The sequence below is a fragment of the Podarcis muralis genome, chromosome 12 (genome assembly GCF_964188315.1).
Source record: "Podarcis muralis chromosome 12, rPodMur119.hap1.1, whole genome shotgun sequence".
Classification (NCBI taxonomy): Eukaryota; Metazoa; Chordata; class Lepidosauria; order Squamata; family Lacertidae; genus Podarcis; species Podarcis muralis.
The window spans coordinates 47,799,388-47,813,219 of NC_135666.1; the positions used below are offsets into that span (position 1 = coordinate 47,799,388).

General features: G+C 43.1%; 2 protein-coding genes across 2 annotated transcripts in view; both read left to right on the forward strand.

The window, feature by feature from the left end:
• The window catches only part of LOC114607637 (lysosomal acid phosphatase-like), a 39,195-nt gene extending 27,189 nt beyond the window's left edge, over positions 1-12,006 (forward strand). The window contains exon 11 of the mRNA XM_077916382.1: positions 11,839-12,006. The gene's annotated coding sequence lies outside the window, so the exon portion shown is untranslated. The remainder of the gene's footprint in view (positions 1-11,838) is intronic.
• Positions 1,414-11,049, forward strand: LOC144324942 (prostatic acid phosphatase-like). The gene is made up of 10 exons (XM_077916381.1): positions 1,414-1,686; positions 1,820-1,915; positions 2,923-3,009; positions 3,683-3,835; positions 4,992-5,093; positions 5,749-5,853; positions 6,787-6,919; positions 7,452-7,534; positions 8,724-8,830; positions 10,875-11,049. The coding sequence occupies exons 1-10, from the start codon at positions 1,579-1,581 to the stop codon at positions 11,029-11,031; spliced, it is 1,131 nt and encodes a 376-aa protein (XP_077772507.1). The 5' UTR covers positions 1,414-1,578; the 3' UTR covers positions 11,032-11,049.
• Positions 12,007-13,832: the final 1,826 nt, after the last annotated feature.

The following is a 13,832-nucleotide window of genomic DNA, read 5'->3' on the forward strand; positions in this document are numbered from 1 at the left end:
TATTGTGCTGTGCTGATGTCCTCCTTGACTGACCATGATTATTTGCCCATACGAATACTTCAATTGGCCATGAGATTATGCATCTGTACAGAATATCTTCTTCTTAATCATTTTTATTGGTTTTACATATACAAAGTTATAAGCGAAGAATCGTAAAGTATATTCATATAGAGAGTCCTCCAAATCTCAGGATTTCCCTCCATCCCCTCCACGGGGTCCCATCTTAAACATTTAATACTGTACTGCATATTCTTCCACAGTCCAATTTTTATATCAAACCATATTATCCATGGTAATTTTAACACTACAAGTAAAGTTAAAATTCTGCTTTTGTTTCCATCTGCTTACAGTGGTCTCCTAAATAGCTTATAAATTTTTCCCATTCTTTTATAAAGTTTTTGTCCTCTTGGTTTCTGAGTGTTCCTGTCAGTTTTGCCATCTCGGCATAGTCCATCAGCTTGCTTTGCCATTCTTCTATGATAGGGGCTTTGTCTTCTTTCCATCTTTGGGCTAGTAGCATCAGGGCGGCTGTTGTTCCATACATAAAAAGTCTTTTCTGCTCCTTTGGTATGTCGGTACCTATAACTCCTAATAAAAAGGCTTCTGGGTTCTTAACAAAAATTATTTTCAGCAATTTTTAAATTTCATAATATATCATCTCCCAGAAAGCTTTTATTACCTTACATGTCCGCCACATATGATAAAATGTACCTTTTTTACCATTACATTTCCAGCAGATAATATTACTTGTCCTATACATTTTTGTACAGAATATCTATTTATCTACTTGCACTTTGATGTGCTTTCGAACTGCTAGTTGGGCAGGAGCAGGGACCGAGCAACGGAAGCTCACCCCGTCGCGGGGATTCGAACCGCCGACCTTCTGATCGGCAAGTCCTAGGCTCTGTGGTTTAACCCACAGTGCCACCCGCATCCCTTTTATCTTCTAAATAGGTTTGGGTTATTGTTACTACCATCACTGACATACCTTTACCCTGAGTGACAACAAGTGTGGTGGGCGAGTGGCGTGTTTCTCCCCTCCTGGCAGCAATGCCACTATGTTTGCTTATTTATTTAGAAGATTTGCACCCCACCTACCACTGGATTGAGCGGTCCTCAAGGCAGCTACCAAAAGACCGTAATAACATGAATGCATATACACAAACTGAGCTGGGGATGGCAAGGGGTTGGGGTAAGCTTCCTGCAGCTATTCCTTCTCTGGCCAATTGGAAAGGTCAAGGCTCACCTTCAACCTGCCATGATGTTCTTCCTGGAAGTCTGAGACTGCAACCTCCCCATTATCTTTGGTTCCCTGCCCATAAGCAGAGACCTAAGTGTCCTTCCTTTTGGAGAAAAGCAATGGGGCACATCCCCCAGGCAAGTGTGGTCCTCCTTGCCTACAGAATTTGGCATCTCCTTCTCAGTCCTTGACTGTATTACAAAAATACATAAATCAGTAGCCTTCAAGTTTAACTCCAGGATCAAATTTACAGAGAGTCTCCACCCCTTGATTTGCTCTTTATAAAACACAACTTTCCCCCTTTCAACCTTGACTAACGGGGAGTAACGGGGTCAGTGATGCATCTGTGGCACGGTTTCAATAGCTGTGGCTTCGCCTTCTTCATCCTGTTCTTGGGTCTGCTTCTCCCAAGTATCACAGGAAGGGAACTGAAGTATGTTGTATTGGTAAGCGTGAGGTCTTCTTTTCATTGCTAACAATGACCTTGACAGTGTTGATCTTTGCTGTTCTTCTTTCTGATAGATTGCATCCAATTCTATTTTCTTGAAAACTAATGCAATCTTCAAAACATTTCACCAGGTTTACCGGCATGGCGACAGAAACCCTCTTTCAACTTTTCCCACTAATGTGGTCAACGAAGATGTCTGGCCACAAGGATATGGACAGCTCACAACGGTCTGATAATGCTCTAAGAAATGAAAACGTATTTTGTTGATTTGTTTGCCTGTATATAATACTCACTAAGATACTAATTATTAGTTTTATTATTTTATTTAACAGAATGGCTATACTGCTCAAACGTCCAAATCTCTACAAAGCTTCTGAAACTTCTGAAACGTTGTTATTTATTATTTCAGGCTCCAATAATAGCAATGCCCATTTCAGTACAATGTACACAAACAGTAATATAATTTATGTATGGTCCACTAACTCAAATTACAGAATGTTAACTACATAAATTTATTTATTTTTTAAAAAAAGCAAAGAGCAATCATAGTCTAAGGTCAATTGCGGCATTTAGAAATTTTGCAACGTTCTAATCTTTTGCTGCTGTTGAGCATGGGTTCCATCTTCCTCACCCCAAACTGAGTCCTTATAAACGACACTTCCTCATGAGGTAGTCTTGTTCCAAGAATATTGCTGTGGGCGAGAAGGGAAAAGCCATGCATCAAGCAGGATGTGGAATGGCAACAAAACATCGTTTAGAAGAAGAAAACGTGATGCCACCATCATAAGCCCCCGCTCAACAAAGAGCAGTGAACATTTTACTCCCAGGCTGCAGAAGTTGCCAAAACACAGCTCCCACTATCAGAGTCCGCAGTTGGGGCTGTGAATGTAAATGGCGTTCATAACCCAGCTCTAGAACAATGCCAGTGATCTGAGAGCTACAGCCATATCAGCACACATCCATAACTTGTAACAGAATCTGGTCCAGCCTCTTTTTTCAGTCTTGGAGACCTGCCACAAATCTAGATGTTAACCTTGTTCTCCTGGTGCTGCGGAAAGGAACAGGCCAAAATCCAGAGCTTAGCTTTTTCATGATGGTGTAATGTACACCCAACACCGCGAGCCTAGAATACACAAAGTGTTCCTTTATCCGTTGAAATAGTCAGAAGTAGCTTGGAGGGGACGGTAAATTGCATCAATGAGTTTTACATGCATACTTTTCCTTTTCCCCACAGCGTGGAATGCGGCAGCAATACTTGTTGGGTCAACTCATAAAGGACAGATATAAGGACTTCTTAAGTGATGAATACAAGCGAAAGGAAGCAAGTATTGGAACTAACTTCCCCGTTTTCTCAGCAATAGCATTTATACTAATATAATCTTAGGGTCAAACTATGATGATGATGATGATGATGATAAAATAAAAATAAAAATAAATAAAAATTTATTTATATCCTGCCCTCCCCAGCCGAAGCCGGGCTCAGAGCGGCTAACAACAGTAAAAGTAACACAGTTTACATAAAATCACAATCAATTAATTGAAATACATTCTAAAATCAATTCATTCTAAAATGCCGCTTAGCTATGGATGGGTTTCCCCATGCTTGTTGGATTGGGACAAGCAAATAGAAGCAGAAGTGTAGTGATTTCCACCATGTGTTCAAAATTTACTCATAACTGTAATCCCCACAAGCCTAGCAGCATCCGCAGTGACTTTCCATCGCCAACCTTTCCCCTCCTTACAATGGCTACTAGAGACCCTGTCTTTCCTTTCCCGTGTCCTCCTGGTTCTGTCCCTCCCCTCCCACTGAATTTCCAGTTAGGAGATGGGGCACAGACAGAAAAAGAAGACAGCAGTCACCAGAACAGCAACCCTGAAAGTGGGTTGGTGTGGGTATGCAAGTTAGAGCTATACCTCCCCCTGTGGAAAACAACCATCTAGGATCAAAACAACAATGCCATCCTGAGCCACTCTTTCATTTTTTTCCTTCTCAGATTTATGTCCGAAGTACAGATTATGATCGAACCATTATGAGTGCTCAAGCCAATCTGGCCGGACTCTTTCCTCCTAAAGGAAACCAAATCTGGAACAAAGAGATCGCTTGGCAACCAATTCCAGTTCATACTGTGCCACGTTCAGAGGAAAGGGTAAGGAAACGTGTGGTATTTTTAACCTTTTCCACTCCCAGTTCAATGGAAACATGGCAACCTGAGAGGTGAATATTTCACTTAAATGGAGAGATAAATAGAGATAAGAGACAGAGAGAGAGAAGTCTTGGAGTTATGATACAGCGTTAGAGCTTCTATTTGCAAAAACCAGCTGTAAAGGTAAAGGGACCCCTGACCATTAGGTCCAGTCGTGACCGACTCTAGGGTTGCGGCGATCATCTCGCTTTATTGGCCGAGGGAGCCGGCGTACAGCTTCCGGGTCATGTGGCCAGCATGACTAAGCCGCTTCTGGCGAACCAGAGCAGCGCACGGAAACACCATTTACCTTCCCGCCGGAGCGGTACCTATTTATCTACTTGCACTTTGATGTGCTTTCGAACTGCTAGGTTGGCAGGAGCTGGGACCAAACAACGGGAGCTCACCCCGTCATGGGGATTCGAACTGCCGACCTTCTGATCGGCAAGTCCTAGGCTCTGTGGCTTAACCCACAGCGCCACCCGCATCCCTCCAAGGGCCCATGGACCAAGGCCATGGGCATGGGGAAGGTAGTCTGTAACGGCACTTGGAGCTTAAATGCACCAGCAGAAGTTACAGTGTGCATTAAAATACCTGCTCGGAGGGGCACACTTGACCCTTGCTGCAGTCACACTCAGACTCTGAGTAAGGAAAATAAGAAAGTGAAGTTTATTGTAGGAAATATTTGTTGGATACCACAGATCCTAGGTGCAGCTGAGGTAAATGTACAAAGAACCATGCTTGCTCTTCCATCTCTGCAGTAGAGCGAGAAAGGAAAAATAACTCCTCTCAAAGGTGGGGTGAAGAAGGAGGAAGTGAGGTCAGCAGCCCTGAGAGTATCAGTCTGAAGAAAGGTCAGCACTGAAAGTCTAGCAAGCATGGAGGCTCTACTTTCTATCTCCATGCAAACCCACCAAGCCTTTAGCACAAGCCTCCCCTGACCAAGGCAACTTTTTGCAACCGAAAAAGTGGGAGTTGTAATCACACGCTAGTGACTGGTTGCTCTTCAAGCATCTTCCCACTAATAATCTGAATTTAGGATGGACATATGTATTATACACAGGCAGATGACAATATGAGGAGGTCTTTTTAGCTGATATGTTTCGTTTCATTTCATTAGTTGTTGCATTATCCTGTTCACGCTCCATGTCCAAAGTTCGGTCAGCTTCTAAAGGAAACTTTTGGATCCGAAACAGTCCAGGAAAAACTGAAAAGTCAAATGGTAAGAAATGGAAAGGGAAAATCTTATGGCTGCAATCCATGCGAGTAAATCCCACTGAAATCAATGGTGCTTACTTCTGAGTAGACATACCTCAGAATGTGCTGCGAATGTCTGATAAGACAGCCAAATGCCTTTTGTTTCTTGATGTGACGTCTATTATAAACCGTTTTTCCTCATTATAAATTTGCTATTGTTTTGCTTACACGTCCTTTTAGCAGTTGTGCAAGTCAAACTGACTTCCTTGAGCTGCTTAAAACTGGAGATGAATCAACCATCCCCAAACGGACTCTCTTATCTCTCTGAAATTACAACCTGTGCACTGTGCAGCTTTGAAATGTTTTATTTGTCATGTTCCTGCCTGCTTGTAAAATAAAGCGAGAATCAATTTTCCCAAAGGGGGCAATGAAAGAGGTCTGGGCGGATTGCCTTGTTGGCTGTGGGGAGCAGGCCGTGGCGCTGCCAAGTTTGCAGGGGGCATGCACAAAATGCCCACTGGGGCCTCTCCTGCTCACTTTCTCTCTGCAGCACCCTCCACATTATGGAACTGGCAGGGCAAAACTCTGCCCCATTAAAAAATGGCAGTCACTGCAGGATCAGGCCCTACCATTCATTTGCACTTACTGGTTCATTAATCCTTCTGCTCTTTATCTTTCAGCCATTTCTAGGTAAATTAGCAGCTAACCTGGGATACGATATGAAGGCTCTTCTGGATTTTAAGAGTCACAAACTCTGGAATGCATACGATGCTTTACTTGTTCAGGTAATTTCTAGTAAACCTATATGAAACTCGTTCATCCCCAACAAAAAAGACCAAGGGGTTTAGGACGAGGTCAGGTGGCACATGACAGATAAAAGCCACACTTGTGGCAAGGTCATTAACGATCCTGCTTCCAATATCATTTGTGCTGGAGGCTGTTGTAACCATAGTAGCAGAAGCTGCAGTGGTCCAAGTTACTGTTTACATCGAGGATGAGGAACCATTTTCAGCTTCAGGGACACATTTCCATCTAGGAAACCTTCCAAGGTAGGACCACGTATCAGTGGTGGTTTTAGGGGGCAAGGTTGTGTAGAGCTATAAATGTACATTTTACCTTTGTGCGGTTCTCAACCTGTGGGTCCCCAGATGTTGTTGGACTACAACTCCCATCATCCCTGAGCTCTGGCCTTGCTAGCTAGGGGTGATGGGAGTTGTAGTTCAACAACATCTGGGCACCCACAGGTTGAGAAAGGCTGGTACACACACACCTCTCTATGCGCCATATAAGAGACATTATTAGAAATCAAAGACACATTTCAGCCAAGCTAAAACACCCCTTTAGTTAGGCAGAGGCCTATTCTCCCCCCACAAAAAGGGGAACTTCTAGACTGATTTCATCAACCCAGTTGGGACTGTGTGTTTTTTTTCTTTAACTCCCATAGACATGGGGCTGGGAGAGGAGACCTCAAAAACCTATGTAGTCTAATTCTAATCCTACAATTGTGGAAATTTATTTAGACCAAATCCCCTCTCATTGTAATATGGTTTTATTGGCTGGCTGTGAGCCATTTTGTGTGGGCCCCAATGTGGCATGGAATGGGTTTTCCTATATAGAAACATGAAGGTCTGTGAAACAACAGAACAGATGAGAGTGAGAGAGCAAAGGCATGGCTGACAGATGAATCACCACCCGCTTTTATTTCTTTTCAACTGTAGAAAAAACACAAGCAGCCATTACCAGCCTGGGCTACTGACGAAGTCATGGCCAATTTGAAAGATCTTTTGGCATTTTCCTTAAATGCAATGTTTGGGATACACGAAAGAGAAAAGAAATCACGACTACAAGGAGGTAAGAAAAAGCAAAACAAAGCCCACATCTTTCTATATGGCATGCATATTATCTAAAGCAGGAACAACTAACTTATCTTGGTTCAAGGGCTGCTTTGAAGGCTGGACACTCAGGGAGACCAAGTGCTGCATTCCTCATGTGTAGACACAAAGGCTGGATCTAGACTCATTAAAGAAACATTTCAGGAAAACGCATTATAAAGCTTATAGTGGGAAGTCATGTTGCCAAAGGGTCCAACTCTACAGCGCCAACTGGTGTCCCAATGTTATAGCACATTTAAAACACTTCCTTCCTTCCTTTGCTAATGTAGCTGAGTCCGAAGTCACATTCCTATGTGTATATAGACCAACTCAGCACCCATATTGTATACCCGTCAACTGTCCCAATTGAATTGGGAGTATTACTAAGAATGTTAGAACTTCTCTGCCCCAGCTGGAAAAAAAGTCTTTGCCAATTTACTTTAACAATTGGTTAAAGATAAAAGAGTTTCTTGGTTTCACCAGCATCTGTATTCCTTTCCATCACCATTAAGGTCTCCTTGTGAAAGATATTTTGAATAAGATGACAGAGGCTACTGAGTCCACTGATGGAAGAAAAATGTTAATGTATTCAGCCGTAAGTATGAACATTTTAAATTGACCAAACCTTCTGTAGCTCGCATTCTCCTGCTACTTTTTGGCTCCTCTCTTTAAGCAGACTATTTGGAAATGCGATTTGTCTACTCAAGTAACATTATGCGCATCACATCTTTTAAAAACAGGGTTGAAAAACAGAGTGTCACTTTTTACTTTGAAGGGGAAACAGTTATGCTCTTGATGAGTCGCTCTACCCTCCTGGTCTGGATTGGGCCACATTCTGTACATTATATTTGGGGGGCTGTAGGGAGAGATTTGGGTAGGAAAACTGCATAGCCCTCCAGCCCAAATCAGGGTCCCAACACAGCTCATGTACCTGCAAAATAAAATTTATTACACAGAGAAAGAGAGAGAGATGATTGACATGAGGTTTCATCGATACTGAAGGCAGCCTCAGAGCTACAAATGTGAAGAAACGACATGTTAAAATACTAAATTAGCTGACTGTCTGGAACTAGCCTGAGGTCTTACAACCCCATTTTGTTGCACATTTCATTCCCTTTGGTGCCTGCTTGGATTATTTGCAAGCATGTTCCCTTTGCAATATTACATGTCCTAGAGACCATAAGGAGGCCCTTGTCTAAAATGGCATCTTTGAAACTAGCAGAGTCTGAGATAAGAACTCTCTTTCTATACATTCATATATACACATATGTGTGTTGTTGTTTAGTTGTTTAGTCGTGTCCGACTCTTCGTGACCCAATGGACCAGAGCACGCCAGGCACTCCCGTCTTCCACTGCCTCCCTCAGTTTAGTCAAACTCATGCTGGTAGCTTCGAGAACACTGTCCAACCATCTCGTCCTCTGTCGTCGCCTTCTCCTTGTGCCCCCCATCTTTCCCAACATCAGGGTCTTTTCCAGGGAGTCTTCTCTTCTCATGAGGTGGCCAAAGTATTGAAGCCTCAGCTTCAGGATCTGTCCCTCCAGTGAGCATTCAGGGCTGATTTCCTTAAGAATGGATAGGTTTGATCTTCTTGCAGTCCATGGGACTCTCAAGAGTCTCCTCTAGCACCATAATTCAAAAGCTTCAATTATTCGGCGATCAGCCTTCTTTATGGTTCAGCTCTCACTTCCATACATCACTACACACATACACACATACACATATGTACACACCCCAAACTTCTGTCATAAAAGTTATAAGAAATTCTTTTTTCTTCCTTTTATAGCATGATACCACAATAGTTGCTCTCCAAGTAGCACTCAATATTTTCAATGTAAAGCTACCGCCATACGCCGCCTGCCTATTTTTTGAGCTATATAAAGAAGACAGTGGGTAAATATGAACTCATATATTCAATAATTACCAGTGACTTATTGGGTAAGCATCTGCAAATTCACTCATCTTCTCAAACACAGTATTTCTTCTCACAATTCCTGGACTGCTGAAATGGGCCAAAAATCAGTTGCGTTCCCTCTGCGTTTGAGCTTGACGTCTGGCTGTTCAAAATGCTATTGAAAAATTATTTCATAGCTGAGTGGCTGAGGTGTGCATACCTTTGAAAGACAGAAAGGGGTTGAAATGGTTGAGTCACACTTTGTGCCAAATCTACAATATTGATCATTGATGCATTGCTGAGAAACCCCAATTAAATCATAATTACTTGAAACAGAAGGTTGGAACTGGGCAACAATGAAAAGGTGTCATGGGCCTCCCAAATGAAAGATTGAGAGATGCTCAAGAGAGGTTGTCTACACACTTTTTCCTAACTTTTCTCGATTATTAAAGAAAAACAAGACTAAATTCCACAAAATATCCAATTTCATGAAAGGATTTCTTAAACCACATCCAAAACAATAGTGCAATTCTAGTCACATTTAATGGGTCATAAGCAGAGGGACTCACCTCTGAGACAACATGTGCATGATTATGCCTCAACGCACTTAATAGAGAAGAATCCCAACTGAACACAATGAAATTTAATTCTAAGCAACTATGCCCATAATTGCACTGCCTGAAGGCAGAATTCAACAAGGGCTGCCTGTAGGAATGAAATCCTTTGCAGGCTTACTTCAGAATAAACCCCATTGATATCTGTGGGACATATTTCTAAATATATATGCATGAAATAAACTGAACAACCAGACGGCTTGCGACAAAGGGTTGGTTTTGCTTCTTTAAGTAAATCCCATCAAGATGATTAGCATTCAGTCGAGAAAATCAGCAACTTGTCTTGAGCCTTCCGTGGTTAGCAATACAGAAGTCCACCCATCTTATCAGAAGAGTTTTCAAAGCAATTCTTATGAAATGGAAGTGAGGCCTGGGTGATATATGGCTGCATCTTGTAGAAATGACTTCTTCTTTCTTTGGTGATCACTCATAGCTGAGTAAGATTGTCTTACATAAACACGGTTTTAACAATGAATCCACAAGTGACTGTGGAGGCCAATTCTGGATCCACATGTCCTTCCACAGTGAGGACATAGGTTTCCAGGCGGGAATTGATCACGGTGTGGATTTGCCAAGCATGCCTTCCTGCTAGCATGTTTCTCCCTTGCGTCCTGAGTTCAAGTGTCTTCAAAGCCCACGACACCTTTGGTAAAGGCTGTTCTCCAACTGGAGCGCTTGCAGGCCAGTGTTTCCCAGTTGTCAGTGTTTATACTACATTTTTTAAGATTTGCCTTGAGACAGTCTTTAAACCTCTTTTGTTGGCCACCAGCATTATGCTTTCCATTTTTAAGTTTGGAATAGAGTAGTTGTGTGCTGGTCCCGGGGGGAAGGTTACCGTTGACGTAGTCGAAGTCCGGTCCTGGGTCACTAGCCTGGAAACAGTTCGCAAGGAGCGGGGCGAGGTCCGAAGCAGGAAGCCGAACGGGGACAGGAACACTGGAGGGTCAGGTCTGGGTCCGGACAGGAGCAGGTACTCAGCGACGACTGGCCTTTATCTTCTCTGAGGCCAGGGGCGGTCCCGGCCCCCAGGAGACCCGCCTCTCCTGGCCTTAAGGCGAGCACTCCTCCTGGGAGAAACCAGTTCCCTTCGCCTCTCTGCCCTGAGCCTCTGCAGTTCAGGAGAGGCTGAAGGGTTACTGGGCCCAGGGGGAAACTCACCTGTAGGCACTGAGTCCTCAACTACCTCTGGAGCCAGAATGGATTCACCTGGTGCCTGCTCCTGAGGATCCGGCACAGGTGCAGGCGCCTCAGAATCAAGGCCCTGCCCCAGTTCAGCCGGCCCTGGAGGCGGGGACTCCTGTGCAGGCTGGGATTCCTCCGGTTCATCCTCTGAATCGGATTCCCAGGCCGTCACAAGTTGCTTTGGAAGACGATCATCAGGCATCCGCACAACATAATGCTCTTAATGACCTACATTTCTTCTTTTCAGTGAGTTCACCATTGAGATGCACTATCGGGCCAAAAGAAAACTTCCACCCCAAGCTCTTGTTTTGCCGGGCTGTGAAGCAGCTTGCCCCTTGCAGAAGTTTAAAGAACTGGTTTCTCCTGTCATACCAGAGGACTGGCACGCAGAATGTAATAGTTAATGTAGGATGGCATCATCAATGAGAGGTAAGATAGATAGCAGGGTTGAAACGAACACATATAAAGCCGATGCATCAACATTCAGTTTCTCAGCTTGACCTTCCTCACAACACCCCTATGAGGTAGATGAGGATGAATGGCCCAAGGTCAAACAGTGCACTTCATGAGGCTACCTTTGACCGTGACTCGGAAACTGCAACTAATCCCGAATGTGGCAGCTAAATTGGTGTCTAGGAGTGGCCACAGGGACCATATAACACCAATCCTGAAAGACCCACATTGGCTTCCAGTATGTTTCTGAGCACAATTCAAAGTGTTGGTACTGATCTTTAAAGACCTAAACAGCCTCGGCCCAGTATGCCTGAAGGAGTGTCTCCACCACCATTGTTCACTAAGGTCCAGCTCTGAGGGCCTTCTGGCAGTTCCCTCACTGCAAGAAGTGAGGTTACAGGGAACCAGGCAGAGGGCCTTCTCAGTAGTGGCGCCTGCCCTGTGGAACGCCCTCCCATCAGATGTCAAGGAAATAAACATCTATCTGACTTTGAGAAGAGACGTTAAGGCAACCTAGTATAGGGAAGTTTTTAGCATCTGATGTCCTCCTGTGTTTTTATATTTTGGGAGGAAGCCTCCCAGAGTGGCCAGGACAACCCAGTCAGATGGACGGGGTACAAATAATATAATTATACAGGTACACAGATGTATACATAACTTGTAATAAATATATGTGTATTTCCCAAAAATATATTTCTAAATGATGGCAGTGTTGTTCACCTTTTGACATGTTGCTATTGTCTCTCGTCTTCTACCAGGGTGAAAAGTAAAATCAAAGAAAAGGCAAATGAGAAAATTAACATCCCCAGGAAGGAAAGCGGACAGCAAATAAGTTGTAGGACACCAGAAACACTGCGTGACTGTTGATGCTTCCGTGTGATTCTCATTATTAGGATTTTCATCTTCTCAGAAATTATTATGATCAAATAAATATCAAGCAAATAGATTCAAAAATTGACTTGAACAAACACTGCCGTCTGCCGCATCATTTACAAGTTAACGTGTGTCTATATACTAACTCTAATGACAGGGGGGGGCGGGTAACGAAAGCCTGGGGAGAGAGCAGCAATTGATTTTGCAACCTTATTGACAATATTTTTTAAATACTGATTTTTTTAAAAAAAAAGTTCAGATGTGCAACTGAGCTTCATATTCTTTTTTTAGAAGTCCATTTATCAAAAATGGTTAACATATTTTGGACATTAACCCCATATTCTTCAAATATCATTCTTATATAACTGTGAAAGTGAGCACTTGTACAGTTCCCATTCATTTCAATGGGTGTTAGTACTTTTGAAGTCCCTGCTCCCGTGCAAGGTGTACAAGTTTTCTAGCCCCCTCCTCCCTGTTGCCAAATAAGATGAAAAAGAAACATAGGAATGTTTTGTCCTGCAGACCATTTGCCTTCCTACTCAGCTGAAACTGACAGGTGTTCCATCAACATCAGTGCCACCTTGTCCTTTAGATTTGTATTTGGCTTAATGCTGGTAACCTTGAACTTGTTTGTGTCTTTAACCTGCATTTTCCAAATTATTGACACCCTTAAATTTATTAATGTTGTCAAGGCATTTCGACTCTGTTGTGTTATGGTAAATAATACAAATAATTCAGATTCTATATTCCCAAAGTCAACGATGACACAGCTATTAAGGATGTCCTTTCCTTCTCTGTTAGCTTTTGTTTATGTGACTGTTTCTTCCCTTTCACCTCCCTTTACAGTTCTCAAACAGTAGATATATATCCACTTTTTTCGTCTTGCGAATTTTTCGTCTTGCGAAGCACCACTGTACAGCAACATGAGTTGCTATGAGTTAACACTGCAAACTTGCAAGACGTTTTCGTCTTGCGAAGCAAGCCCATAGGGAAATTCGTCTTGCGAAGCAACTCAAAAAACCAAAAACCCTTTCGTCAAGCGAGTTTTTCGTCTTGCGAGGCATTCGTCTTGCGAGGTACCACTGTATCTATATCTTTATCTATACACACACACACACACACACACAATGTGTACATTTACCTGTAATGGGTTAAACAATGAAAGGGCAGTTAATCATGTTAAAATCTACAACCGCTCATCAAATCATATTGTGCTCTATAAATAATTTCCCAACTTCTTCTTCCCAACAGTGGTTATCAGGCCATAATAAATGGCTGCAAGCAAAGCATGCAGAACAAATGTATATAGTGAATGGTTATTCCAAATCATTCCAAACTGATGAAACAGATTGTAAAAAAAACACCATGTTAATCACTAGATGTCATTATTTAAAATATCAGACTAAGGTCAAATGAAGATGTTCCCACAGAACTTTACTCCAGAATTTCCACTCCCCCCCCCCCACTCGTGTTTTATAGGGAAGTTATATGACATTAAAGGGAGTGGTTAGCACTGCGGTCTAAACCACTGAGCCTCTTGGTCGTGCTGATCAGAAGGTTGGCAGTTCGAATCCCCTGATGTGGTGAGCTCCCATTGCTCTGTCCCAGCTCCTGCCAACCTAGCAGTTTGAAAGCACACCAGTGCAAGTAGATAAACAAGTACCCCTGCAGCGGGAAGGTAAACGTCATTTCTGTGCGCTATGGTTTCCGTCGCGGTGTCCCGCTGTGCCAGAAGTGGTTTAGTCCTGCTGGCCACGTGACCCACAAAGCTGTCTATGGGCAAACGCTGGCTCCCTCGGCCTGAAAGCGAGATGAGCGCCACACCCCATAGTTGCCTTTGACTGGACTTAACTGTCCAGGGGTCCTTTACCTTTACCTA

Bases quoted from the DNA above. Each gene is read 5' to 3' on its own strand.
- LOC144324942 (XM_077916381.1), top strand. From the start codon at position 1,579: ATGCATCTGTGGCACGGTTTCAATAGCTGTGGCTTCGCCTTCTTCATC. The intron at 1,916-2,922 runs GTCTGATAATGC...TTTTCCCCACAG, and splicing joins GATATGGACAGCTCACAACG to CGTGGAATGCGGCAGCAATA. The intron at 3,010-3,682 runs GCAAGTATTGGA...TTTCCTTCTCAG, and splicing joins ATGAATACAAGCGAAAGGAA to ATTTATGTCCGAAGTACAGA.